The following is a 26,015-nucleotide window of genomic DNA, read 5'->3' on the forward strand; positions in this document are numbered from 1 at the left end:
AGTCCTATCTGTTCAGTATCAGTATACATGTCCTTGTAGCTCAAGTAATTAACATCATATTTACTCTTATGTTCCGAATAATTAAGATCATATTTAGTCTTAAGTTCGATTCATTCTTCAATAAAAAAAAAGTTTGATTCCTTTGAACACGGACAATTATAACTCAAGTGATTATAAACATTTACTCTTATAATTATCCGTTTGATTCCTCTCTTTTCATAATGATCGCATTCACCTTTTTCCTAATATCGTTTGATAATAAAATAAAATAAAAAAAAGCTTGTGCGATTTCAGTGTGGTGGTACAATATACTGTACAAGGCCTTCTGTTATGTACTGTACTGTTGTTCGACTACATGCCGGCAGCAAAGGCTATTAATGAAGCTATTTAGCTTCAAGTGTTGCTTGATGACTTGGTGGTTTTACAGGACCATATGGGCGTTCTTAGACCAAGGCAAGAGGTAGAAAAGAAATCACTTTTGAGACACCGAAATATCATATATGTGAAGATGAGTTAACTTTTCATTTTTGAGTTAAATCCCCTTTCGGAGAACAAGTTGTATTTGTAATTTTCATAGATGGAGCATCCAAACAAAACCCTGAATAAGAATCAAGTTTGTTTTATTTTATTTTATTACATTGAAGGAAAGACGAAACCCCACTAGGGTTCGATCCTGGATGCCACGAAGGGAAGGGAGAATCCACCACCACTGTTGTAAGAACCTATTGGCCAAGTTTATATATCTTCGGTGCCATCTGTTTGATATACACATTAATTTTTCTTTTGGAGTTCCCCATTTTTTATTTTTTCTCAAAGACTAATTGGCTACAAAAAGTAACCAAAATCACATTCATAGCCAAAGCTATTATTAATTCAGGATTCCAAATTACATTCCTGACCTAGCTTAGACACATAAACACCAAACCGTATATATCTTACGTTCATAAAACATAGGCTACTTCAGAGCCAACTTATTTATTTTTGTTACATAGAACAAAGGGTCCAAGGTTTCAACTCCACCTTTAGATTCGGGGGTAAATGCTCTCTAACACTAGAGCTTAGTACAAGCTTATTTTATTTTTAAATAGCACCAACTCACACTTGATGTTCTATTAGTTATTGTAAAAATAAATATATATTTCCTTGGATCAAAGTCTTCATCAAATGACTGCTTATTTTCTTTGGACTCAAGTGGCTGCTTGTCAGGGTAAGCCTGGGACTTTGGCTTAGAGTCTTTGGCAGAGAACTCTGCTTTGCCTTCTTCATCATTGTAAGCTGAGATAAACGGTCTGGGTTCAAATTCCATAGTCTCAACAACAGGTTTTTCTGTATTTTCATGGCAGTTGGCTTCTTCTTTTGGTGTTGAATCAGAATGTTCAACAAGGAGGCCTGGCATAAGGGGTTGCTCTTTCCTGATATATTCCCAGTCAATTCCTGCACCTCCTCTTGATTCTATAGTTTTAGCAAACTGCTCCACAAGACAGAAAAGCAACAAACGTCAAGTTTACCAAAGTTTCCAAGGTGTACGTTTCAAATCATATTGTAGGTATTGTTAAGTTGTCAGATTGTTAATTTCGACCGCACTTCTAAACAAAATAAATAGTTAAAATTGATAACTTAATTAACAATATAATATATCAGATTTTCTAATAAGAGAACATTTTCGTGGAATTATAAGATTTTAGTGCCGTTTTGTCATTATCAAGTTGTTGACTTGAAATTGATCACAGATTATAAGCAACAAGAGGGAAAGGAGGATACAAATGCTTACCAAAAGAAGAGAGAAGAGTGCTAAGGTGGCACAAAGGAACTTCATGTCTAAAATGCAATGCAAAAGAGTTCCTTGTAGTTGTGCGTTTAAGGATATGTAATTAACCTCATATTACTTATAGATAATCTACCAGGAGAATATTTGTCTTCAAAGGCATCAAGGCAGGACACTAGAGTCATGTTGGGTTTGGCGATGAATAAGATGCAAGACGTATGCAAGGACAACGATGATGATTATAATAAATACTATGGTACCAATCGCAATCAGGTAAAACTAGGGTATTTGTTTTGATTATTAGAAGAAATCAATGGCGGATCTAGCAAGCGTTTTTTGAAGACGTACAAAAAAATTTTGGATTTTTAACAAAAATTTGGACGCTCTTCAAATAAAGGCGCTTATGAGCTGAAAACAGGCCCTAACTAGCTACATTTAAGTAAAGTAAATTAATTAATCGCATTATGATGACTATAAACAAATAAATTTCTTTGTAGTTTCCTATTTATTATTCTTAAAGTTTAACGCTACAAATACATGACAACAAAGTAGTGGAGACTATTGCAAAAACCACATTCATGGTGGCCAAAGCATTCCTTTTATTAACTTAGAATTGAAAATTACATTCATGACCTAGCTAAAACTGAGTTCACAATTCACTGTTCCTAGAGAGTAGCTTAGGAATAGGGAATTGTCGATTTTGTCCTTTACTGAATTTTTCCTTATGTTCCCTTTTTGCCCCTTCTCATTCGCATCTCTTTTGATTCGAACGTTTCGTTCGGTCAGAGCTTTCCAGTCCGTTTCGAACCAGTTGGTTGGGGTGGTTGGGGGCAGCCATGGAAGATCAGAGTTCATTGTTCTGCATGCGTCGGGGGTCGTCGATTTTCGTTTGGGGAGGCGCGCTGCAAATCCAACCGCCCTTTTGGTCTTTATCTCATCGGTTTTCCTCTCAGATGTTGCGTTCGTTTGTTGCCGTTCTAGCTGCGCTTCATTCTTCTTCTCATCGCACGGGTTTAGCTCAAAGGATTTCTAGGTTTCGTAAAATAAAGGTTGGTTTTAACGTTTTTTTGGTTTTCTAAGTTGGTTTATTCATTTTTCATGTCGAAAATTGAGAAGTAAATCAAAAATTGAGTTTGGTTTGTTGTTACAGGGAGGAAGATCTAAGGAAAAAAAACTGGAGTAATCAATATGAAAACCCCCAGTCTGCTCAGCAATCTGGTAATTGATGTCTGTGTGGCTGATATTCTATTTGCATGTGGTTATAGACTCCTCTTTTTTTTTAAAAAAAATTTATTTTTATGACTCAGATCAAAATTATAATTCTAATAGATGTTATAGATTTTCTGTTTGCGTGTGGTTATAGATTTTCTGTGTGGCTGAATTTTTTTTTTTTTTCTGCTTGTACTTATCTTGATTGTTTTCCAATTAATTGTTTCAGCAGAGATCAATTCAACAGTACTCTGATATATATATTTATTTATTTTTTTTTGATGTTCAACTACGAGTTTGTCATACATATGTGTGTTTAATGTCATGAAGAGGTCTTTGCAAGATTTTGTACTTATTTGTTGAATGTTATGTTTTTTCTCTCGCTTGGCCTCTCCGATATCACTCTTTCCTCCATCACGTCATTTCCTTTAGTTGTTAAATTTTCTGCTTTTAGTGAATTTGAGGGGTATAAATGGAAGTGGAGGGAATTGGGTTCGATTGTGTGAGTGAAATTATGCATCTTTGTGTGTTATTTCAGTCCAAGTTTGTACCTTTGTATATATGAGTGTGTTGTTCTGTTTTGATAAATGGAAAGGCAGCTGTGATTGGGTTTCTATTGTTGTTAGATTTTGAAATTTTGACTGGTAAAGGTATTCTCAAGGGAACTGACTTTTTGGACTGTATTTGCTCTGTTTCAAATGCTTTGCAGTAAATATTTCTCTCCGTACAGATTTTGCAATAAATATTTCTCTCCGTACAGATTTTGCAGTAAATATTTCTCTCCATACAGATTTTGCTATGTTTTAAATGCATATGCTTTGTAATTGAATCATGAGAGCAATGTTGAATGAGGGGATCCGTACAGAGTGGTTTCTTTCCTTACAGATTTTGCTCTAGCTAATTTTTTTGGTTTAATGAAAAGATTGTGCATGTATAAAATACTCGAGCTAATTTCTTCTCCGATTTTTCTGTTTTTTTCTTCCTTTTTCTTCTTCTTTTTTTAAACCATGTTTTCTTTTGATATTTTGCAGGTGGTTTTTTGTTGTTTTGGATAGAGTAGTTTGGTTGGTGTTTTCAATTCTGTTAAGCAAAGGGTGAGTTTCTAGGCTGAAATTCCAATTAATTGTTTTAAGGTTTGTGAATCGAGCATAGGAATTAGCTAATGGCATCAATTGACAATTGGTTGGTGTTAATTTTTTGTTGTAATGATAGGTTTAGATGATTACAATATCTGAACATGTTGGTAAATTCTTTGAGTGTTTTGGCAATTGGGTACTTGAGAACTCCCAGCATGAGGAGAAAGTGACAATGCATAATTGATTGGAGGTAAAAACATGGTGTCTTTCTCTTTGTGTGTAGGTGGTAGGGGTGGGCACTCAAACCGGCGAACCGGAAATCCAAACCAAACCGCACCGAACCAAACCGGAAAAAAACCGAGTTGACCAAAAAGTCAAAAACCGGTCAAAAACCGAACCGGACCGGTTTGGACCGGTTCCGGATCCGGTTCCATGTCTTCAAAAACCAAATCGGGCCGAACCGAATCGGTGAAACTAAAAAAATATATAATTTCAATATATATATTTATATTTAATGCTATATTTTTAATTTCACTAAAAAAAACATAATATTTATCCAAGTTCAATGTCAAAATATCTCTATTTTCTCACTTTAATATTTATTTTTTATATGAAATTGAATAATTTGTTAATTTTCAAGTAAAAAAATAATATTTCAGTTGAGAATTGTATTAAAAAGTAATTTTAAAAAATAATTTTTATAATCCGGTTCAAAATCGAACCGAACCGGAACCGGACCGAAACCGGTTCAAACCGAACCGGACAGTTTTTGAAATTTTTTTATTAAAACCGAACCAAACCAAACCGAATAAATAGTATTGGATCGGTTCTAATTTGAGGCAAAAACCGGTCCAAACCGAACCGTGCCCACCCCTAGTAGGTGGGTTAGTGGGGAATCAATCATTGGCCCTGTGTTCTGAAGCAGCGTTTATGAGACGCTCTCATTTTTCTGCTTGCAAATTGCAATTTGTTGGTATTTAAAGTAGTGGAAAATTTTCAAAACATTTCAAAGTGGTCCTAACTCTAATTTTATGTTGTTTTTTGGTTTTTGAATTTGTTTGTTTCTTTTGTTTTTGTGGAATTTTTTATTCAATACTCTCTCTCTCTCTCTCTCTCTCAAGGAAAGCAAAATTTGAAAAAGCTTTTCTGATCAGTAGAGTAAAAATAAGGGAAATTGGCGGTTTTGCCCCCAGTGCAACTAATTTATTCAATAATATTCCCATTTTGAAATATAATCACAAATACCCCTATAAAAACTCCCTATTGATAGTTTATTGCCCATCCTTCACTTAGTTTTTTTTTTCTTCTCAGTCGTTGCTCTTCCTCTTCCTCTTCTCTCTAGTCTCTTCTTCTTCCTCTTCTTCAAACCTTACAGAAAATTCACCTCCACGAATCTCACCTAACTCCATATCCTCTTAGTTATATCTTCCATCTCCTATCTTTTCTTTTCTTCTCTCTCTCACTCCCGCCCATGATAACGGCAGTTGTCACCTCCTCAGAAACCCTAACCCACATCGGCGATGGCAACCTCACCCTCTCTCTTTCTGCTGCCCTTCTCCACCTCCATCTCTCACTCTTTGTCACCTCTTTCGACTGCCGTTCTTCCCCTCCGATTCAACAAATTTCTCAATTTTTCTCAGCTTTCCTGAAATCCATGGCATCTCAGGTACTCAGCTCTTTTGCTTTACTTTCATACCCATATGTTATTTGGGTTTTCTTCTACTTGTTTCAATTTCATATATGGGTTGGAATTTTTGGTGCTTAATGTCACTTCAAGTCCCTCCAAGTCAAATTTGAGTAAGATTATACAGAAATTTGTTGAAACATAATTGTGGGTTTAATTTAAAATTTTATCTTTTTTTTTTAAATTTATATTTTCAGCTTATGTAGAGAATGTTATTTAAGTAGGATTATACAAAAATTTGTTAAACCAAAATTTTGGGATTGTGCAACAAATATTTCTCTGTTTGTCTTAAGGAATATAATGCTTGAAGCTTGTCCAGGCTACAATGATTTTGAAGTTTTTCTTTTGCTGATTGAATTTTATTACTAAGATAGGTTTTTATTCTGACAAAATAAAAAAATTGATATATTTTGGGATGTGATTTTTGAATGAACTACATAAATTGATATAATGAACTTCTAAGTATGCTCTCTACATCCATAATATTGAATCAGCAATGGTGAGCTTAAGAAGAAGCAAATGCTTGATGTCCAGTAAGATGATAATCGAAGTTAAATGCTGCAAAGTTAGATTGTGCTTGATGTCCACCACTTACTTTAATTTGCAAAGTTAGATTGTGCTTGATGTCCACCACTTACTTTAATTACACTCATGTACAATGTAGAAAACTTTTTGCAAAGTTAGATTGTGCTTTTAGAGGAATTTGATAATGGATAATGGGTTCACCAATTATAAGACTGCTTTGTTCATTCCACAGTCCACTCTGGAATTGCTCTCCAATTCTTATAACCTTCCTTGTTTCTTTTTCTAAAATTATGTTTCATTGTAATAGGTTGTTGCAGGGAGATGCCATAAACCATATCAGTTATAAGGTGAGAAAAAAGAGTTATTTGATGACCGGGAAGAGTGTATAGAGGCATTGTAGTATGACAGCCATCATCATTCGGTGTTTTAGATTTAGGCTTACCTATGAGTTATTGCTAGGCTTACCTAGAGTTTATATATTAATTTTTCCTCAAAAAATGACAAGCTATAAATTGGCAATAAACATACAATACAATGACAATAAAAGGCAATAAATGGTTATACACAAATAATAAACAAGCAATATACAGACAATATACAAGCAATATACACGCAATATACACCGAATGTATATAACGTGTTTTCTCAAAAAAGGATGTGACTCCTTGATGAAATCACATTCTTACACCCATAATTTCCCAATTTCCCTACTATAGAAGCAATACAGTACCAATACACAAGAAATAATACAGTAGCAGTACACAAACTTCATACTCCCTCTATAAATTTATTCCAACATACTTGAAGAAAAAAAAAGATATACGGGCATATACAAGCAATAAAGGGCTATACATAAGCAATAAAGGGCTATACATGTGCAATGCATATGCAATACATATTTGTCATGGCATTTGCCAATTAAATCACTGATTTGGTTACATTTGTATTTTTTTCTTCTTTGCGAGGGTAAACGACAAAACCATGGAAATTGGAGATTGACAAATTTCCTTCTAACTTGACTTTCATAAATTGATGAACTAACAATGTTATCTCATTACATCTTAAGATATACATAAGAAAGTGGCAAAAAACAAAAAATTTACATCTCCTCTTGGTCGGAATTTTAACACAATTTATATCTATCAGTAAAATTCTAGGACATGTCCTCTTAGACCCGAATTTAAGCTGAAAGTTAGCAATTTCCTCCCCAAAAGAACGACGCCACTTGAAACAAGACAATCTTCCATTTATATAAAACAGATAAAAAATGTTTATTAGAAGTAAACCATTCAGTCATAATGGAAACAAAAACATAACATTCAATCACAGTTGAAACCATTACCAAAATTCATATAGATTGTTGGCTTTTCTAAATGACCCAATTCTTCATATGGCAAGCTTTCACAAGACAGTACCATTGCAAAATTAAAGTTCATATTCATGCACACAAATTCATACTACTCAATTGCAATATAAAAGTAATTATAAACATGGGTGAAGTGAATGTGTGTCCTGGCAGGCGAATAAAAATACAAATAAGGAAATAAGGAAATCATCAATAGTGTATTTGGCATTGTTCAAACAGTTAAAGAAGCACAATCTCAGAGAAGAAGAAGAGCAAGATAATGGAACTAGATAAATGCAAGAGATGTCAACAAACCTTCAAGTTTTCCAAGAACCCTTTTCACGGCACCAACACAACCTTGGCATGATACCAACCTTGAGGATTGTAGACTGCACCAAAAACAGATCCAGGATTGAATTATGAAAAAATAGAGAAAACAAAGATCCAACATATGCCAACTTTACACTATCAAATGTATGTTAAAATATTGGCATTCTCATAAAACTTACAAACTCTTCAATCACTTTCAAAAGAAGTAAAAGATGAGAATCTTGCATTTGTTGGTGGTGCTACTGGTTTCAAATTATGACGTTGGTTTCTTATAGTTAAAACCCACATTATTGTTATTTCAGAGAGCATCTATGAGTTTTATATGTATTCTTACAGGTTGCTCAGAAAAGTCAGAAGTCCTAATTTAATATATCACCTAAGTGATTTCACATACAAATCACAATCACAAAAGAGTGAATACACCACTTTCAAGGAGGTCTGCAAGTCCAAGTCTCAATCACAAAACAGTGTATGCATGATTTCAGAGACAAATCATAAGTACAAAACAATGTATCCAAGTCCAAGAGCTTGACAACCGCAGGAAAATAGTTGGTAAATTTCATTCAATCACATAAACAACAAACAAACCACAATAGAAATCCATTAATGTCTCATTCAAAATAGTGAAAGTAATCACCCACATTGAAGATCGAAGATGAAGGTGTCGTGGCTTTGTGGTGGAAGTCGACGACGGAGGTGGAGAGTCACGATTGTGGCTTCGTTATGGAGGCCGACGACGGAGGTGCCTAGTCAAGCCTTGGTTAGGGTTCGGTTCCAAATGTGGGGTTCAACCTTGTGGTTCAAATTAGCTCCTAGTTTGAAGATATAACTAAGAGGAGATTGAGTTAAGCGAGATTCTATGGTGGAGGTGGATTCCTATGAGGTTTGGTAGAAGGAAGAAGAAGAGGAAGAGACTAGATAGAAGAGGAAGAAGAAGAGGAAGAGACTAGATAGAAGAGGAAGAAGAAGAGCAACGACTAAGAAGAAAAAAGAAAGAAAGTGAAGGATGGGCAATAAGCTGTCAATAGAGAGTTTTTATAAGGGGTATTTGTGATTAGATTTCAAAATAGGGATATTATTGAATAAATTAGTTGCGCTGGGGGCAAAGTCGCCAATTTTTCTAAAAATAATACTTAGAAGTGAATAATCACTTTATCTCTTAATTACTAGGACAACAAAACTTGAAAACGCTTTTTAAATCTAATAATATACTTACAAAGGTTAAAATTAAAGAATCACTTTATAATACTTCAATTGATCTGCTACATTTATTGGATTCCTGAGTATTTCTTTTTTTTTTTTTTTTTATTTATAACTTTCATATCATATCAGTACATCCACCACACAAACACATCTTTCATGCTCTATTTTTCGTTTGTCTTGCTTCTAAAAAGTTAATTATTAATTTTTCTTGAACATGGTTTTCTTTTGTGGGGTTTTCTTTTATAAAATAACCTAGAATATGTGCGATAATTCAGAGCTGCACGTAAAGTAGATGAGACACAGCATTTAACGAGGTTCGGCTATGCCTAAAATAACCTAGAATATGTGCGATAATTCAGAGCTGCACGTAAAGTAGATGAGACACAGCATTTAACGAGGTTCGGCTATGCCTACGTCCTCGGAGAGCAGCAGTAGTAACTTTTCCACTATGTAAAATAATAGGGCTACAAGTTTAGTGTTTACAATATATGTGGCTCACTGAATTTTCTCTCTAGGAGAATTTCTCTCTGCTCTCTCTTTCCTCTTTCTTCCTTCTCTTCCTTTCTCTTTTTTTTTCTTTCTTCTTTTTTCCGTTTCTCTTCTTATTTATAGGCTGAAATAATCACTATTCATCACTATTCATCACTGTTCACCCGTGACAGACAAACTCTATCAAAGCCGCCAAATGAACAGTAATGAACAGTAATGAACAGTAATGAAAACTCTATCAAGCCGCCAAATGAACAGTAATGAACAGTAATGAATAGTTAGTGGGCTCCACATGTTTATTCTTTTACAACACTCCCCCTTGGAGACCACTAATGATATGTCGGTTGTATCATTAAAGACTTGCTTGGAGAAAACCTAGTAAGGTAGAGAACTGATGGAAAGAAGAGTACAACAATCTGTATAGCATACTTCTGGATGCTCCCCCTGATTAATATCTCCCCCTGATGTCTTCATGACTATCTTTTGGATTGAGAATCTTTCGGAGTGAGTGGATGATGTAGCCACCAACAATTCATATAGTAAATATATTTCCAGTGAATCATGACTATCTTTTGGATTGAGAATCTTTCGGAGTGAGTGGATGATGTAGCCACCAACAATTCATATAGTAAATATATTTCCAGTGAGCTATCTCTATGTAAATCATAGAAATTTTCAGAGTCCGCATATCTAATAACGCTTGGGCTATTTATAAGTTCACTTGAAAGAATATGCCCATACATGGTGTTATGCGGAAATAGCATCAAATATACCTCACATCATCCCAAAATGATGGTGATGGAGTTGAGCCTTATCTGGAAAATATGATGTCCGGTCCAACATACTTCCGGAAAATCCTTAAAGTGCCCAACGGATAATCCTCATAAAAATGTTTCAATACTTTCTTAGTATAAGCAAGTATCTCGTTAGCATAATGCTCGATCTTTAAGTCGAGACAAATATTTCTGGAATTCTTAAGAAGCTTTAATGTGTTGCAAACACATTATAATCAATATACTCACTGAGGCAATTTATGTACATTAATATTGAGTACAGATTTCGTGCGTCAGGCACATGTCCACAGACTTGCTTCATGCAATTTCAATCCTTTCAAGGATTTTGTTTAAAGGGATTAAACTCTATGACACATTATATAGCTTTAACCCAGCTATTTATACATCTTTAGGGAACTTCAGGTGATATGCTCTGTGCATTTAATAACCCTTAAAGATAACATGTTGGTCTCCGTAAATGTGCAATAAAGGGGCACAATTGAATCTATAAATATGGAGAAAACTCAACATCCCTTGTTTATGTCAAAAACATTGTGTCATACAAAGTAGGTATATTCCCTTTTTATTCCGAACACCCAAGTATAACTTTTAATATTAACATCTTTTAGGGTTCGAACTGTGGGTTTGTTCTTTCACGTTCATTCTCATCTATAATGGAATTGCCTCATTCCATTTTCGCCAATGATATTGTCGACATTTAATAATTGAACGTGGTTCCAATCAACACAGCCCATTGATGATTTGAATAGCTACTCCAAAACCAAAAATTGTCATTCATCAATTCATGATCAGAAATTGTCATTCATCAATTCATGATCCCACCATTCTCATTTGCATGCGCATGCATCAATTATAAGCATTTCTTTGCTTTTGGGTACCCAAGCCACTTCATGGGGCTTTTATTATGTGAGAATGTGGATTATAACCTCCATTGGAGCGTTATTTAGTAGTAGGGCGTGGATAATCTCTATTTAGGGAGTTGGAACATTGAGAACCCATATATCTGTCATGCTGCAGGCATGCCATAGATTAATACATACATGTCAATTAATTTCTGGGACTTTAACCCATATTATGGGACTTTAACCCATATAATTTGCTACGCATTAGGCGTGCATAATATCAATATTGACATGTCAAAGGATTGTCCATTTGGGACTTCAATCCACATCATTTGCTACGCAACAGGCGTGCATCATATTGATCACTGCTATACCCATGTTATGTTCTTATGGGACTTTTAATCTGTGCAGTGTATTATCAATGTATCCAACTTGCAATCTGTAAAATTTGCATTAATAATTCATGGATACATACAAGTCATTCTTTTGGAACGGACTTATCTCCCCATTTGGTTACCTTTCAAGATAAAATATCAAATAGGTATATAAGCATAAAATAACACAAGTATTGCTTACATCCTTAGGTGGGAGAAACTTTTCTCAAGTATCATTCAAGCTCATATCAGCCCAGTAAATATAATGTAGCGCTTGATGATCTAGTTATATCCTGCAATAGCAAAAATCACAACTCTTTTGCCTCTGTCAAAACAAATAACCCTCATAGTTAGGATTACTTCATGGATTCATTCTTCAGATGTTCATTCTAAAGAAATAAAATCTCTTATGAACAGAGAGTTATAAAAAGAGAAAAAATGCAAAAATAATGTGATATTGATTGCAAGAGAAGGTAAGCAATCAGGGAAGGAAGCTGGTGGGAGCAGACAATAAGCTCTCATATCTCCTAGTCTAGAAGGACCTCAGGAGATTAGAGCATAAGGCCGCCTTTACAATTCCCTGATCTTGCAGAAACATGATCAGGGATAGTCTTGCTTCCTAAATGGATGATCAGAGATAGTCTTGCTTCTCAGGCATATTAAGTGCTTACTGATAAGAAAAACAAGTAGATATCGCATCACTAGGTATGGAGTAAACTGGATGTCTTCTGCAAAGAAAATTTCGTTAGTAACACATTTATACACAAATACAATGAATAGGTAGAACCGGTGAATTTCAAATTAACCATAGGAAAATTGCGAGATTCTCGGGATGCTGTTGAAAAAGTGCGAGATTCTCGGGATGCTTTTGAAAAAGTAGCTCTGTGAAATCCGTAAAGCAAGATCGGCTTTGAAAATAATGCTTGAAAACGCCGAAAGTGCAGACATGCATTATTAGAGGCCACGTGAAGTTTTGGACTCTAGGAAAGAAAAAGATAATATGGGGATTCGAGAAGATATTGGGGTCCTGAAAAACAGTAGCCATATTTCCTCCTATAGATATGGCCTTTGTAAAACTTGATTGGAGCAACTGCGTTTCAACTCAAATTTCTTCATTTTCTGAAACTTTAGTTTTCCTAAGACTTTCTTCGAAACCTTCTCAAAAATGGCTTCCTCTTCTTCCTGCCCAAATTATTTCAATTTAAATGATGCTCCAACAGCAAACAGTGACGCCAAAGTTTGGCGTCCATCCTTTTTATCCCAAAATCGTCATCTCACAGTTAATGATTCTGTGATGATGAATGATGCTACTGCTGTCATAGTAGCTAGGAATTTCATTACTCCAATGGATGAAATGCTGTTAACAGGGAGGTCTGAGGAAGAGGCTATGGATGACTCAATGGCTTTTACCATTTAGAGTGCTGTTTCTGTTTCTAACATGGCTGATCGTTTGCGTGTTAGAGCAAACGAGGTTGAGAAGCTGACAACTGAAAATTCGTCTCTCCAAAGAATGCTTCATGAGTCTCAACAGGAGGTTGAGAAACTTAAAGGAGAGAATAATTCCTTGTTGAAACTGGTGAGTTCGTACTCAGTTGATACACTGAGAAGGCTAGACATGCTGCAGGTCTCCAATGAAAGAATTTTGGGAGACCACGAGAAGCTCATGGCTAAGCTTAAGAGGCGCCGTCCTCTTCCTTCAGAGGCTTCCAGAACATAATGTAATTTTATAGATTTTACAGGGCCTGCACCTTCATTGCAGGTGGAAAAAATCTATCTGTTGTATGTTTCTGTAATAATAATTGCGCACATTCTTAAACTTGCACCTGTGGTTTTTACGTCTTTTCAAAATGACGGTTTGGAACCTTGTGCCTTACAGGTTCAAATAACCACATTGTCTCTCCCAAATTGCATGGTAGCCCGGAACTTTTGGCCTGGGCACAAACTCAGAATTTATTTGCCCTTTTCAAATGGACATGAAATATGAATTGAGTAAAAGCCACGATAATATCGCAATATAGTAGTGAAGAGCATTAACTACTATATACCCACAACTTCAAGTTCAGGATCTCTCATATATTTGGATCCATGGGCTTCCGGCCCAGGTATAATAAAATATGTGGGGAGCCTCAATTCATTATTTGAGGTTTATATTGATATTATCCATTTCGCGGTGTATTCTTAACAACCGGAATTCACAAAATATATTTCTTCCTTGAGGTGTCGATTATAACAGAATCGAACTTTATTAAATTCATCATCTTCTTATGCCAAAGAAATATGTGGTGTACCACAATTTGCAATAATACCTCAAGGGTTGTCCATTTAATTGTTGGAACTTCAGGTTCTCAATACTCTTAAATTTTGAACTTCAGGCCAAAGCCACATATTCTCATGGTATGGACATTTTTACAATTTTCTGTACATATTCCGGGACTTCAAGCCCTTACATAATTGTCCATATTTTGAGGAACTTCTGGCATCTCATTTAATTTCTCATCCATGAGTTTAAGGAACTGCAGGTTCCCTTTTGTATATAGTGACGGTTTATCCAAAATGGTTAATATTTATGCATACGTCACTATTCATGTGAATAGTACTGTTCATCAAGTCATGAATACATATCTATTCATGTGTACAGTACATCTGCCAGTACAGTGACGGTTTATCCAAAATGGTTAATATTTATGCATATGTCACTATTCATGTGAATAGTACTGTTCATCAAGTCATGAATACATATCTATTCATGTGTACAGTACATCTGCCAGTACAGTTATCATCCATGGCTCATATTTATGCATACGTCACTATTCATGTGAATAGTACTGTTCATCAAGTCATGAATACATATCTATTCATGTGTACAGTACATCTGCCAGTACAGTTATCATCCATGTATACGGCACTATGAACCAATACGGTACTATTACATCATTAAGGAACCCCAGGTCCTTATTCACATGTTTACAAGTATAGTACCCCAGGTCCTTATTCACATGTTTACAAGTATAGTACCGGAGAGACTGCCAGCTCTCATATCAATATCATCATTAAGGATCTTCAAGTCCTGATGTAATTGTATGATGAGGATCAAGGAACTTCTGGTCCTGATCTGCACACTGTAAAAACTCATCATACAGCACAATTAATTCATAAAATAAATTGCTGATAAATAAATTACTGGTATGGACGATAAACCCGCACCATACTTTAAATAAATTAAATAGCTTGCTGTATGGACGTTAATCCCGCACCATATCTTAAATAAAATTAAATGTGCGGTAAAGTAAACGTGCTTATATGGGCACTAATTCTGCTCCATACATTTAAATAAAAGCAAAGGCGTGGGCGATAAACCTGCACCACCCTTTTAAATAAATACTGTTGTATGGGTAATAAACCTACACCATATAGTAAATAAAAAAAAATGTGGGAATAAAAACCACCACTTTGAACAAGATAAGGAAAGTGTTAGTATTAGTAACGGTCTCCCACTGATAATATGTTTAGTATTACCAAGGGTCCATTTTTGTTAATGGTTAGTAATAGAAAAGCAGATAAATATAGTATATTATATTACCATCAACTTTTCATATATATATATAATATATATATATTATACTGATATATTAGTGGAAAGCTAGATACGTTGGCTTTTCTTCTTTACATCAACATAATGGTTAGTATTATAAATAATAGTGCAGCACAAAAATTATACCTGAGAGCTTCTCGTGCTGATAACGTGTTATAAAATAACCTAGAATATGTGCGATAATTCAGAGCTGCACGTAAAGTAGATGAGACACAGCATTTAACGAGGTTCGGCTATGCCTAAAATAACCTAGAATATGTGCGATAATTCAGAGCTGCACGTAAAGTAGATGAGACACAGCATTTAACGAGGTTCGGCTATGCCTACGTCCTCGGAGAGCAGCAGTAGTAACTTTTCCACTATGTAAAATAATAGGGCTACAAGTTTAGTGTTTACAATATATGTGGCTCACTGAATTTTCTCTCTAGGAGAATTTCTCTCTGCTCTCTCTTTCCTCTTTCTTCCTTCTCTTCCTTTCTCTTTTTTTTTCTTTCTTCTTCTTTCCGTTTCTCTTCTTATTTATAGGCTGAAATAATCACTATTCATCACTATTCATCACTGTTCACCTGTGACAGACAAACTCTATCAAAGCCGCCAAATGAACAGTAATGAACAGTAATGAATAGTTGGTGGGCTCCACATGTTTATTCTTTTACAACACTTCAATTGATCTGCTACATTTATTGGATTCCTGAGTATTTCTTTTTTTTTCTTTTTTTTTTTTATAACTTTCATATCATATCAGTACATCCACCACACAAACACATCTTTCATGCTCTATTTTTCGTTTGTCTTGCTTCTAAAAAGTTAATTATTAATTTTTCTTGAACATGGTTTTCTTTTGTTTGTTGTTAAAAAAACAGAACAAGAAAAAAATAGAGGAGAGAAAACTCTATGATGAGAAAAGTCCAACCAGCTGGTTTTGCCTTTCGTTGGAATTGTTGGGGGATATGACATATTTTTTGATAGGCTCTTTCTCCCATGAGAGCTTCACTGTTGAAGCTTGATCTGGCTTTCTTCCGGCCGTTGATTTCGTTTGTGGCTGCTATGGTGCGAATTGGTTCGTCCATTTGGTCCTCTTCTTCATCAGATAACCTTCTTTTTATTTGTTCTCCTATTTGTCTCATATCGTCATCTTCCTCTTTCCTTCGTTTGTGCCTGTGCTGGTATTTGTTGGGTTTCCTTCTTCAATTTTTCAAATATCTTTTTCTCTTCTTCTTTATTAATTGCGTCTTCTTTTGATGTTTTGTAGGAGTCTTTCGACCGACGGTTCTGATGCCTCACCTGTTGGATCTCCCGATCGCTCCTCCTCGAGATTCAACGACACCCATCCGACGATGACATGATCAATCGTCTGGGACCTGCGGTCTTTCCGAAGATCTCAATCAAAAAATTATTAAGCAGGCAAGATCTCTCTCTCTCTCTCTCTCTCTCTCTCTCTCTATTTGAGCATGCGGATAATGAACCCTAGGAGCTTAATATTTGTTTGCATCTAAAAGGAAATATGATTGGGAGCTGATATTCTGAACTAATCGACCAGTCTCTCAGCTGGAAGGTAAAGATGGTTGGTTCAATATAAGAGCATTCACACAAAAAATCCGATTTAACACTATATAAAATATGTAGAAACCTACTTACCCTCTGTTTGCTAAGAAAATGCAAGAAAAAAACAGAAAATTTCATCTTTTTAAACATTTACTGTTGTTTTGTGGGTAGGAGTTCAATAATTATGCTTATAAGAGCGTTTGAGGTCACCCACTTAATAACATTATACTTTTTATTGAAATCACTTGGGTTTCTGTGGAAACTCAAGGACATAAAGGCAAAAGTGAGTCTTTGTTCTATAATTATATGTTGGATTGAAAATTTGGTGTCTTTCTTCTTTCTTGCATGTGCTTGGAATTACAATGAAAATTTCCTTTCATTGTTTTTTCGTTGTTGAAGGGTTTGAGCATGAGGAAAAAGGTAATTTTGCAACCTCACCAAAGCATTTCAGGTAAGAACCATATCCTTGAATTGCCCTTTTGGACCAAAATTAAGCCTTTTGTGTGATGGTTTATCATATGATTGGGTTCTATGTTTGAGCTTATGGATTGGTACATGGTGGATTTGAATTGGCACGCAGAGTTGCTTGGGTGAAGCTGATGACTTTGTGCATTGCAGGACTACAACAAAATGGTGCAACTACATCTATTCGTGGACTTTGAAATAGAAACAAGGTTTGCATCTTTTAATCACCTCCACTGTATTTCAATTTCTTTCCCTTTTATTAATTTTGATTGTGTTTCTCCCCTGTGATGGGATTGAACATTCTTTTGAAATGGTAATGGCAGGTGACTGTTTGTGCTTGAATAAAGGCTTGACATTGCCCTTGCTGCTGTTGTGGGACAGAGCCAGTGCATATGTACAGAAGTTGCGGTATACAATGTTCTCTCTCCCTCTCTTTAATTTCAGTTTATTTTTTCTTTTAATAGAATTTCATCAAATATTTTGGTTCTGGATTTTTTGTGTTGAAGAAATTTACAATAAAGGTATTTTATGACGTTCTGTGTTCGTAAATATCTTGTGTAGAACAACACAGAATGTTGACCGACTTTGAAGGTGCTACAAGAAAAAACGAAGTAGGGTTCTGCATTTGGACTAGCAAAGAGGTTTGTCAATCGTTCTCTCATCCTCAATTTTTTTATTTATTTAATTAGTCGATTACATCTCAGCCTTAAATTCACTGGTTTTTTATTCCTGTTTAATTTAATGAGACAATTTCTGTTACAGAATTCTAAATTATGCACTTCTTTTTCCATGTTAGGGTACTGGGATGCTAGGGGGTTCTTTTTATTCTCTTTTCCACTGCATATTATAACTTAGATGGGTATGCTTCAAGAAGGTCGGTTTTTTTTCTTGAAGAATACCCATTTGGTTTTAGACCTAGTTTATTTAGTTAAATATATGGCTACTGGTGAAATGGATTAGCCAAATATTGCATATGTAATATGCAAACAAATTCTTAGTATTGTTGCAAACAATCAGTTTAAGCGAAGGATTGTGGTATGAAATTTGGTAAACAAATATCTAGAAATTATCTTCACAGTTTCTTAGGTTCCACTTAATTTGGTATTTGTTTTTGTGTGATATATTTCTCTTAGGGCGTGTGACGTGTCAAATGGTAAAGTTGCAATTAACGGGCTTCTCGGAGAGCTGAAAAAAACTGTACGCAACAGGGCGAAGCCTGAAGGATCAATTATAGAGGCTTGGGTTCAATATGAGTCGCTTATTTTCTATGGAATGTATTTAAAAGATGTGCAGACGGCTTTCAATCGTCCTTAGTGCAATAATGACAGAGGTGTGAGAAATGAGAAACTTTATGTCTTTTCCCAAAGCGCACGCCCCTTTGGAGATCCTGCACGAGGAGAGTCGTTTTCTAGAAATGACATGGAGGTAGCGCATTGGTTCGTACTGAACAATTGTGATGAGATAATGGCATACTTAGATGACCATGAAGAGATGATGAAGCCAGAAAATCCATCACATTTGTATGCCAAGAAATACCGTGAATTGTTTCCACAATGGTTTTTGGAATATGTAAGTTATAATTTTTTTTGTATTTGACATATATATTGTAGTACTTAATTTTCTCAAACTAACATGTGAATGTATTTTTATAATATTAGGTGAATAAGTTGAAATCATCGAATTCCCCCACTTACAGTGAAGAGTTATGTAACTTCGCGTTTGGCCCGATTCGCGCTGAATTGTTCTCGGGTTGCCATGTTAATGGCGTCAAGTTTTTGGGGATTGCACGAGATGACAAGTTGTGTACGCAAAACAGCGGTGTCTATATCCCAGGTGGAGGCGAAAGTACGGACATTGATTTCTATGACAAACTCACAATTGTCGTGCAATTGCTTTACAAAGACCGATACTAAGTGATCATGTTTAAGTGTCGATGGTTTGATACCAACCTAAATAGGCAGGGAAGTGTTAAAATCGACCATGGCTTACTATCTGTGAACATTAACAGAACTTGGTATGATGACGACCCTTACATTTTGGTAAACATGGCAACACAGATTGTGTATCTAGATGACCCTAAAGCCGGGAGTGGTTGGAAAGTTGTTCAGAAGATGGATCATAGGAACGTGTATGCTATACCAGAACTAGACCCAACTGACAACGACGTCACAATGTGGCTGACCAACATTTAGAATCTTCAATGGAAAATGATGCGGAAACACTTTGAGATACAGATGTTATACAAGAACCATTTCAGATACAAGGAGTGTATTCAATCGAAATACCGATTCAGTCAATTACAATTGACCTTGGTGATCTTCTGCGATACGATGTTGTAGTGGACCTAAACAACGACGATGATGTAGTTATAGAGAGGGAGGATTGGGAGACCGAAAGTGATCATAGCGACGATAACGAAAGTTATTATAGTTCAGATGATGAATGATGAAATTTTTTGTAATTTTATTATGTTAGTGTACAGATTTTGGCAAATATGCTTGTTTGAATATATGTACTTGTTATATCCAAACCTTATATATGTGAAGAAATGAAACATTGTTAAATAAATTGAGCTATAAAAGAAAATGAGAAATGAAAATAAATTTATTTATAAAACATTGGTAAATAAATATATCCAAACCTTTTTTATATTAATTTTGAAAATTATTTTTACAAAACATTTTTAAAAAATGAAAATGAGAAACAATCTGACCTAAATATGTATTTGGTGCCAAATACTTGAGTGACGAATTTAGCCTATTCGTGCATAGTTGTATTTTGCGCGACGACAAAATTACTAGTCACGTACAGTTGCAAGTTTGCGCGACAAAATCTGCTTCTTGTCCTGTAAAGTTGTAATTTCGCGCGACAACTGTACTTTTCGTAGCGTAAAGTTCAATTTTGCGCGACAATTTCAATACTCGTCGCGTCAATATATGTATATTGTAATATATATATATATACATATATTATATTATAATGTACATATATACATGTGTATAATATATGTGCATATAGTTGTATCTATATATTATCATACATACGTGGGTATAATACATACATATATACATATATATATAGATACTATATATGGGTATGTTATAATAATAATAATAATAATATACATGTATATACGTGTCTATATGTCTATTATAATATATACATATAGTATAAATATATAATCTATATGTGTATATACGTCTGTATATGTATTTTATAATGCATACATGGGTATAATTATTTTTGATAAATTAAAAATAGGTACACAATAATTATTAGAGACAAAAATTGGGTACATTATTTAGAGAAAAAATCGGCTCATTTAAATAAAATATTTTTCATACAACAAATAATAAATAGTTTATCAAAATATTTTTCAACATAATTAGAATGTGCACTATTATTCATAAAAGGAAAACAATATAATTGTTTTATTAAATAAACAAAAACGTTAATCACATGTAGATTACTAATACGTTAATGTTGAATTTAATATTTAATTTCAAATAAGTTTCTAAATTAATTCCTACATCGATTACTTAATAGGGTAGTTTTGGATTCCGAAAAATATAATAAATAAGATTTCAAGCTAGATTAGGTAACTTGCGATGTTTGGATCCTAGTCATCGGGTTTTATTTGAAAAAATTGGGTATTTTAAATTGAAAAATAAAAGTGAAAATATGAATGAGAAGAAATAGGTATGCCTAGATACTTTACTTTTATTCTATGGATAAAGGATCTAATTGATAGAGGAAGCGCCGTAAAGATCAATGCGCAAGGTTTTGTTCCGATACAATAAGAAATGCAATCGTCGAGATTGAAGGAGTTAATTAAATGCAATATTTTTTTAGGAAACCATTAAATTGATGAATAAAAACTTGTTTAAGAATTAGGGATTTAAACATTTTCGTTAATAATATTTATTATCCTTTTACAACGGAGCCCTTAATGAAATTTGAGATATAATTCGGAATTTTTCTTGGGAGGTATCGGGAAGGAATTGGAATGTAATAATATCGATTAGATGCATTTATACAGATACATAAAAAAAGGTTCCCGTAAATACACACACTTTGCCCGACGAAAACAAACGTCATACGTCACACAAAACTTTGCGGGACGCACACTTACGTCGCGCAAAATAACTTTGAGCGACGCCAAGGCAGCCAGTGTCGCGCAACATACGTTTGAGCGACAACTGGCATCCTACGTCACGCACTGCTATACTTTTCGAGGGTTTAGGGTTTATTGTTTATGAATTGCGCAACGGTATGGTTTAGTCGTCGCGCAAGGTGGTGAAAATTTGGGCAGAATACACAACCTTGTGCGACGGAATAATACTTTAGTCGTGGCGCAGAGTCAATTAAACAGTACCTTGTGCGACGCTGCTGTGTATTCGTCGCACAAGATCGGTCAGACCCTTCACTGTTTCTCTCTCCCCCTAAACCCTAAACCCCAAATTTTGACGGAATAACAACCTTTCACGATGGAAAAATACTTTTGTCGTCGCGCAAAGTCGATTAAACACTACCTTGCGCGATGCTGTTATGTATTCGTCGCGCAAGATCAGTCAAACCCTTCACTGTCTCTCTATCCCCCTAAACCCTAAACCCCAAATTTTGGCAGAATAAAAACCTTGCACGATGGAAAAATACTTTTGTCGTCGCGCAAAATCGATTAAACACTACCTTGCGCGACGCTATTGTGTATTCGTCGCGCAAGATCGATCAAACCTTTCACTATCTCTATCTCTCCCTAAACCCTAAACCCTAAATTTTGGCAGAATAACAACCTTGCGCGACGGTTTCGTTTAGTCGTCGCGCAAGGGGACGAAAATTTTGGTGGACTACCTACCTTGCGCGACGGTTTCATTTATTCGTCGCAATGTTATGAAAATTTGGGCTGAAAACATACCTTGCACGACACTTTGTTTTATTCTTCTCGCAAGATCGATTAAATTTTCAAAAAAAACATGAAAGGGCAGACCCTTCTCCCTCACTTTCTCTCTCTGCCCTAAACTAGAATTCTCTCTCTCCGCCATCAACCGCCACACCTTAGCCCACGACTCTTCCGGAAAAAGGACCGGGCCACCACCACCTTCGAAGGCCAGACCTACCCCACCATCACCATCATGCCTACTGCTAGAATTGCCCTGGTTTTGATAGATTTTCACCGGCCTCGTTCTAGCTCCTCCGGCCACTAATCCCCACACCTGAGGTATGATTTCTGCACTATTTTTCGTGCTCTAGCTGATGGTTGGGTAGGATTTTATAAATTCCTAGTTTTCGTATATCGAATTGTAACCCTAATTTTGGCCAGTTTTTGAATTTAAATTTCGGCCACTTCCACCCCTTTTTCGAGATAGGTCCGAGAACAAAAGTGGCTGCAATTGATGTTTTAAACATAGGGTAAGAACCTTGGCTCTTAATTTTTAGAATTTTTAGGTGATTGTTATTGCTTTGGACACCCACGCGTTGCTGACGTGTGTGGTGGCTCGTCGGTTACTGTAGCAGTGGGGCATTGGGTCCCAGTGCAATCCCCTAGTTGTCACGAGGGCGTAGGTGTGCTCGGATTTCAATTTGGTTACCGTTTGAGTCTCGAACGAATTTCGCCTATTGTGCGATTTCCGGGTTTGATATGTTCGGACCGTTGGATCGAACTCAAACTCACGTATGTTATACCTTGTATTTCTAGAATCGTGTAGGATTCGAAGGATCATAAATCAGAGCCCCGGATACTCCGAAATCGCAAACCCGAGGTCAAGATATGTTTTTAATTAATTAGTTAAGATTTGTAATGAAATTGTATGTGCTTAGAATTATATCTTCATAAATTGAATTAATTTGTATGTGTATTTATGAAATTGTGAAAATGTCAAACCTTATTAGAAGTCGTAAGGCGATGACGACTGCACAGAGGTCGCCTCCCCCGGCTCAACCGCCATCTGTTGCCACTACTCCAGCACTAATGGACCACTTGCTAGTTGGTCCCCGGGTGTTCCAGGCGCCGGCGTCATCAGCATCATAAGTGGCGACCTGTTAGTGTTAGGCGTTGTCACCAACCCGCCAGCACCACCGACACCACATCGACAGACGCTACTAGTGTGTCGGGGTCATAACTAGGTACAGATTTCCTTCAAGTCTAGTTGGTTTTTTTTATATATATTTTTTATTTTAAAGTTGAATTTGTTTTTTATTTAACGTTAATTTCATATTTCTTTGCAGCCAAGAAGAACACCCAGGGGCCATGTCAGTAGTTGAAGATGACGAAGGTCACCCTGGTGACCAAAGACGACGAAGGTCACCCGGGTGACCAACAGTCATATCAACATCGGATACGACAAGCGGCATCGGGCTGCACCGACGACGAAGTTGCACAGCTCATTGGCCCACGACATTGGTCACGTCGTTTCGGACCCATTGCCCGATGCAATGGAAGTCTTGGAAGGTCATGCCTGACGAGATCTAGACGGAGGTGTGGGGACAGTTGTCGGTATATATCTTACCTTTTAATTCTTTTTCCTTCAAACGTTATATATTTTTATTACTTAATGTATGTAATTAATTTATTGCGGACGAACTACAACTCAGAGGACCTCGACGACGAGTCGTTGGCATACGTCAACAAACTCTTTGCTGAGAGGTACAAGCAGTGGAAGAGCAACTTGTACCACCATTTTCAGGGGTTTGATGATCCGCAGGTCACTCTTTAGGAGGGTTGCTTGAAGGAACTTAAGGGGCGGGAGGATAGTTGGGCGTGGCTCAGCGCTCATTTTCAGGCACTTGATTATATGGTATTTTTTAATATTAATTTCAAAATTATTACATGTTTCTTACTAATGTTTATTTAATTTTTTATATTTCATTTCAATTTCAACTAATACGTTTATTTTTTGTATAACAGAATAAAGCCAAAGTCAATAAGGGCAATAGGAACAAGAAGACTCTTCTCCACTATTCAGGTTCCAGGCCCTTCTCATATAGGAAGGACGCACGGCGGCGGATAATAATAAAATAGTTTATATTCAATTTTTAATTTGTAATTAATATTAATTTTTTTTCGTACTAACATTTTTCTTTTCTTGTTCAATTCAGGGGGAGTCCAAATTCCCAGAGATCGACGTCTTTGGTGACGTTTATATTCGACCTGGGAATGAGTCAGCCAAGTCCCTTCGTGTAAGTATTTTTTAATTTTAATTATTATCTTACACATTCAAGTTTCACGGTTATTATATGAATGTTTTAATTTATATTTTATGTTATGTTAAACAGACGACGATGGTAGAGAGGAGCCAGTTGGTTCTTCAGGAGTCCGCCTCTCAACTTCCTCCCAATACTCCGATCGAGTCTATGGATCCTCCACATGATGCTGGGTTTTAGATCTTGACGGAGACGTTGGATCAAACTCTTGGGAGGAGGCTGGGGACATATTGTCGAGGGATGAGGAATGCTAGGCGGAGGGAACCTGGACCCCGTTTATCGTCGCAGTCAAACAATCAGGTGACTGCTTTCACAGCAAAGGTGGCCGAGCTTGAGGGTCAGATGTCTGTGCTTCTGGAGTCCCTCGCGCGGTCCGGCATTCCAGTCCCGCATTTTGATCCCTTGTCGACCTCCGAGTCCGTCCAACTCGAGCATGGCCACCAAACCTCTGCCCCTGTGGACCATGGCCAAATCACCAAGCTGCATCTGCCTGACAACCAAGTAGATTTTGGAACATTGTTTGATTAGTTTTTTACTTTCATAATTATATTTTAAACATTTATTTTGTAGTATACATTTATATTATTTTATATAATAATTTTTCTCTTCATTACATTTTTTTATTGCAATTTCATTTTATTACCCAAAAAAAAAAGCAAAATTATTTCTTTACAAAATTAAAAAAAAACGTAAACTTAAATTTAAATAATATATATTTTATTTTTGTACGACGAAACACTTTTCGTCGCGCAAATTCACTTTTTACAAAATAAAAAAATGTAAAACTAAATTTTAAATAAATATATTTTATTCTTGCGCGACGAAGACTTTCGTCTTGTAAAAAAGAAATGCGCGGCGACGACAATTTCGTCGCGCAACAAGATTCGCCACGCAAATGTTGGACACATGAATTGCGCGACGAATACGAATTGTCGCACAAATAGTTGCAACACGAACCGCGCGACGATTATAATCCGGCGCGCAGTGTACTCGCAATGAACATGCTTTCGTCGCGCAAAAGTTTGTCAGACAAACAATTGTGTCGTCCCTAAACCTTTTATGCAACGAAGGTTAACCGTCACTCAGTTTTGCGTGACCAATGAAAAAACTTGGTCGCGCAAAGTCTTTCTTCACAATCTTTGCGTGATGGATTGTGCGCGACGAATTTTCTGTCGCGCTGAAATTTGTGCGACTAAAAATAATTTTAAGGAACAAAATGCTCTTCGTCGCGCAAATGGTAAAATATAGTGGTGTACCCCCTCGCCCACCTCCCAACGACGAAACCAACTCTAGATTCAACTCCTAACCCAAATTCAGATCTGGATTTTGTGTGCACTCTATTTATTTATTTATTTATTTTTGGTCAACGGTGTGCACTCTATTTCATTAAACAACAAAAGATGATTTTTTTTATTTATTAATTTGACAGATGGTGGGGGAATAGAGTTCATATGGGTTTTGTTTAACGAAATAGAATTGCACCCAACCACGGCTCTGGAAGTGGGATGATGATATGGGGGTGGGGGAATAAGGATGGGTCAGGGACAATGAGATTTTTTTGGGGGGGGGGGGGGGGG

The 26,015-nt window shown here is 36.0% G+C and overlaps 1 protein-coding gene and 2 long non-coding RNA genes across 5 annotated transcripts; 2 read left to right on the forward strand and 1 right to left on the reverse strand.

Moving 5' to 3' along the window:
• LOC109950875 (organ-specific protein P4-like) lies at positions 811-1,816 on the reverse strand. The gene is made up of 3 exons (XM_020571020.1): positions 1,772-1,816; positions 1,100-1,468; positions 811-825 (listed from the first exon to the last, which is right to left on the reverse strand). Exons 1-3 carry the CDS (start codon positions 1,814-1,816, stop codon positions 811-813), a joined length of 429 nt encoding a protein of 142 aa, XP_020426609.1.
• LOC109950663 lies at positions 2,428-4,247 on the forward strand. Its single transcript, XR_002272932.1, has 3 exons — positions 2,428-2,814; positions 2,916-2,983; positions 4,006-4,247. It is a non-coding gene; the product is annotated as an uncharacterized LOC109950663 (long non-coding RNA).
• On the forward strand, positions 16,639-19,255 carry LOC109950661. Of its 3 annotated transcripts, none has more exons than XR_002272929.1 (6): positions 16,639-17,224; positions 17,354-17,447; positions 17,562-17,646; positions 17,800-17,879; positions 18,372-18,807; positions 18,897-19,255. It is a non-coding gene; the product is annotated as an uncharacterized LOC109950661 (long non-coding RNA). The 3 variants fall into 3 exon arrangements; XR_002272928.1 differs by having other exon boundaries at positions 17,392-17,447; XR_002272930.1 differs by having other exon boundaries at positions 16,639-17,193; positions 17,392-17,447.

Source organism: Prunus persica, chromosome G8 (genome assembly GCF_000346465.2).
Source record: "Prunus persica cultivar Lovell chromosome G8, Prunus_persica_NCBIv2, whole genome shotgun sequence".
NCBI classification, from domain to species: domain Eukaryota; kingdom Viridiplantae; phylum Streptophyta; class Magnoliopsida; order Rosales; family Rosaceae; genus Prunus; species Prunus persica.

Bases quoted from the DNA above. Each gene is read 5' to 3' on its own strand.
- LOC109950875 (XM_020571020.1), bottom strand. From the start codon at position 1,816: ATGAAGTTCCTTTGTGCCACCTTAGCACTCTTCTCTCTTCTTTTG. The intron at 1,469-1,771 runs GTAAGCATTTGT...CTTGTGGAGCAG, and splicing joins CACTCTTCTCTCTTCTTTTG to TTTGCTAAAACTATAGAATC.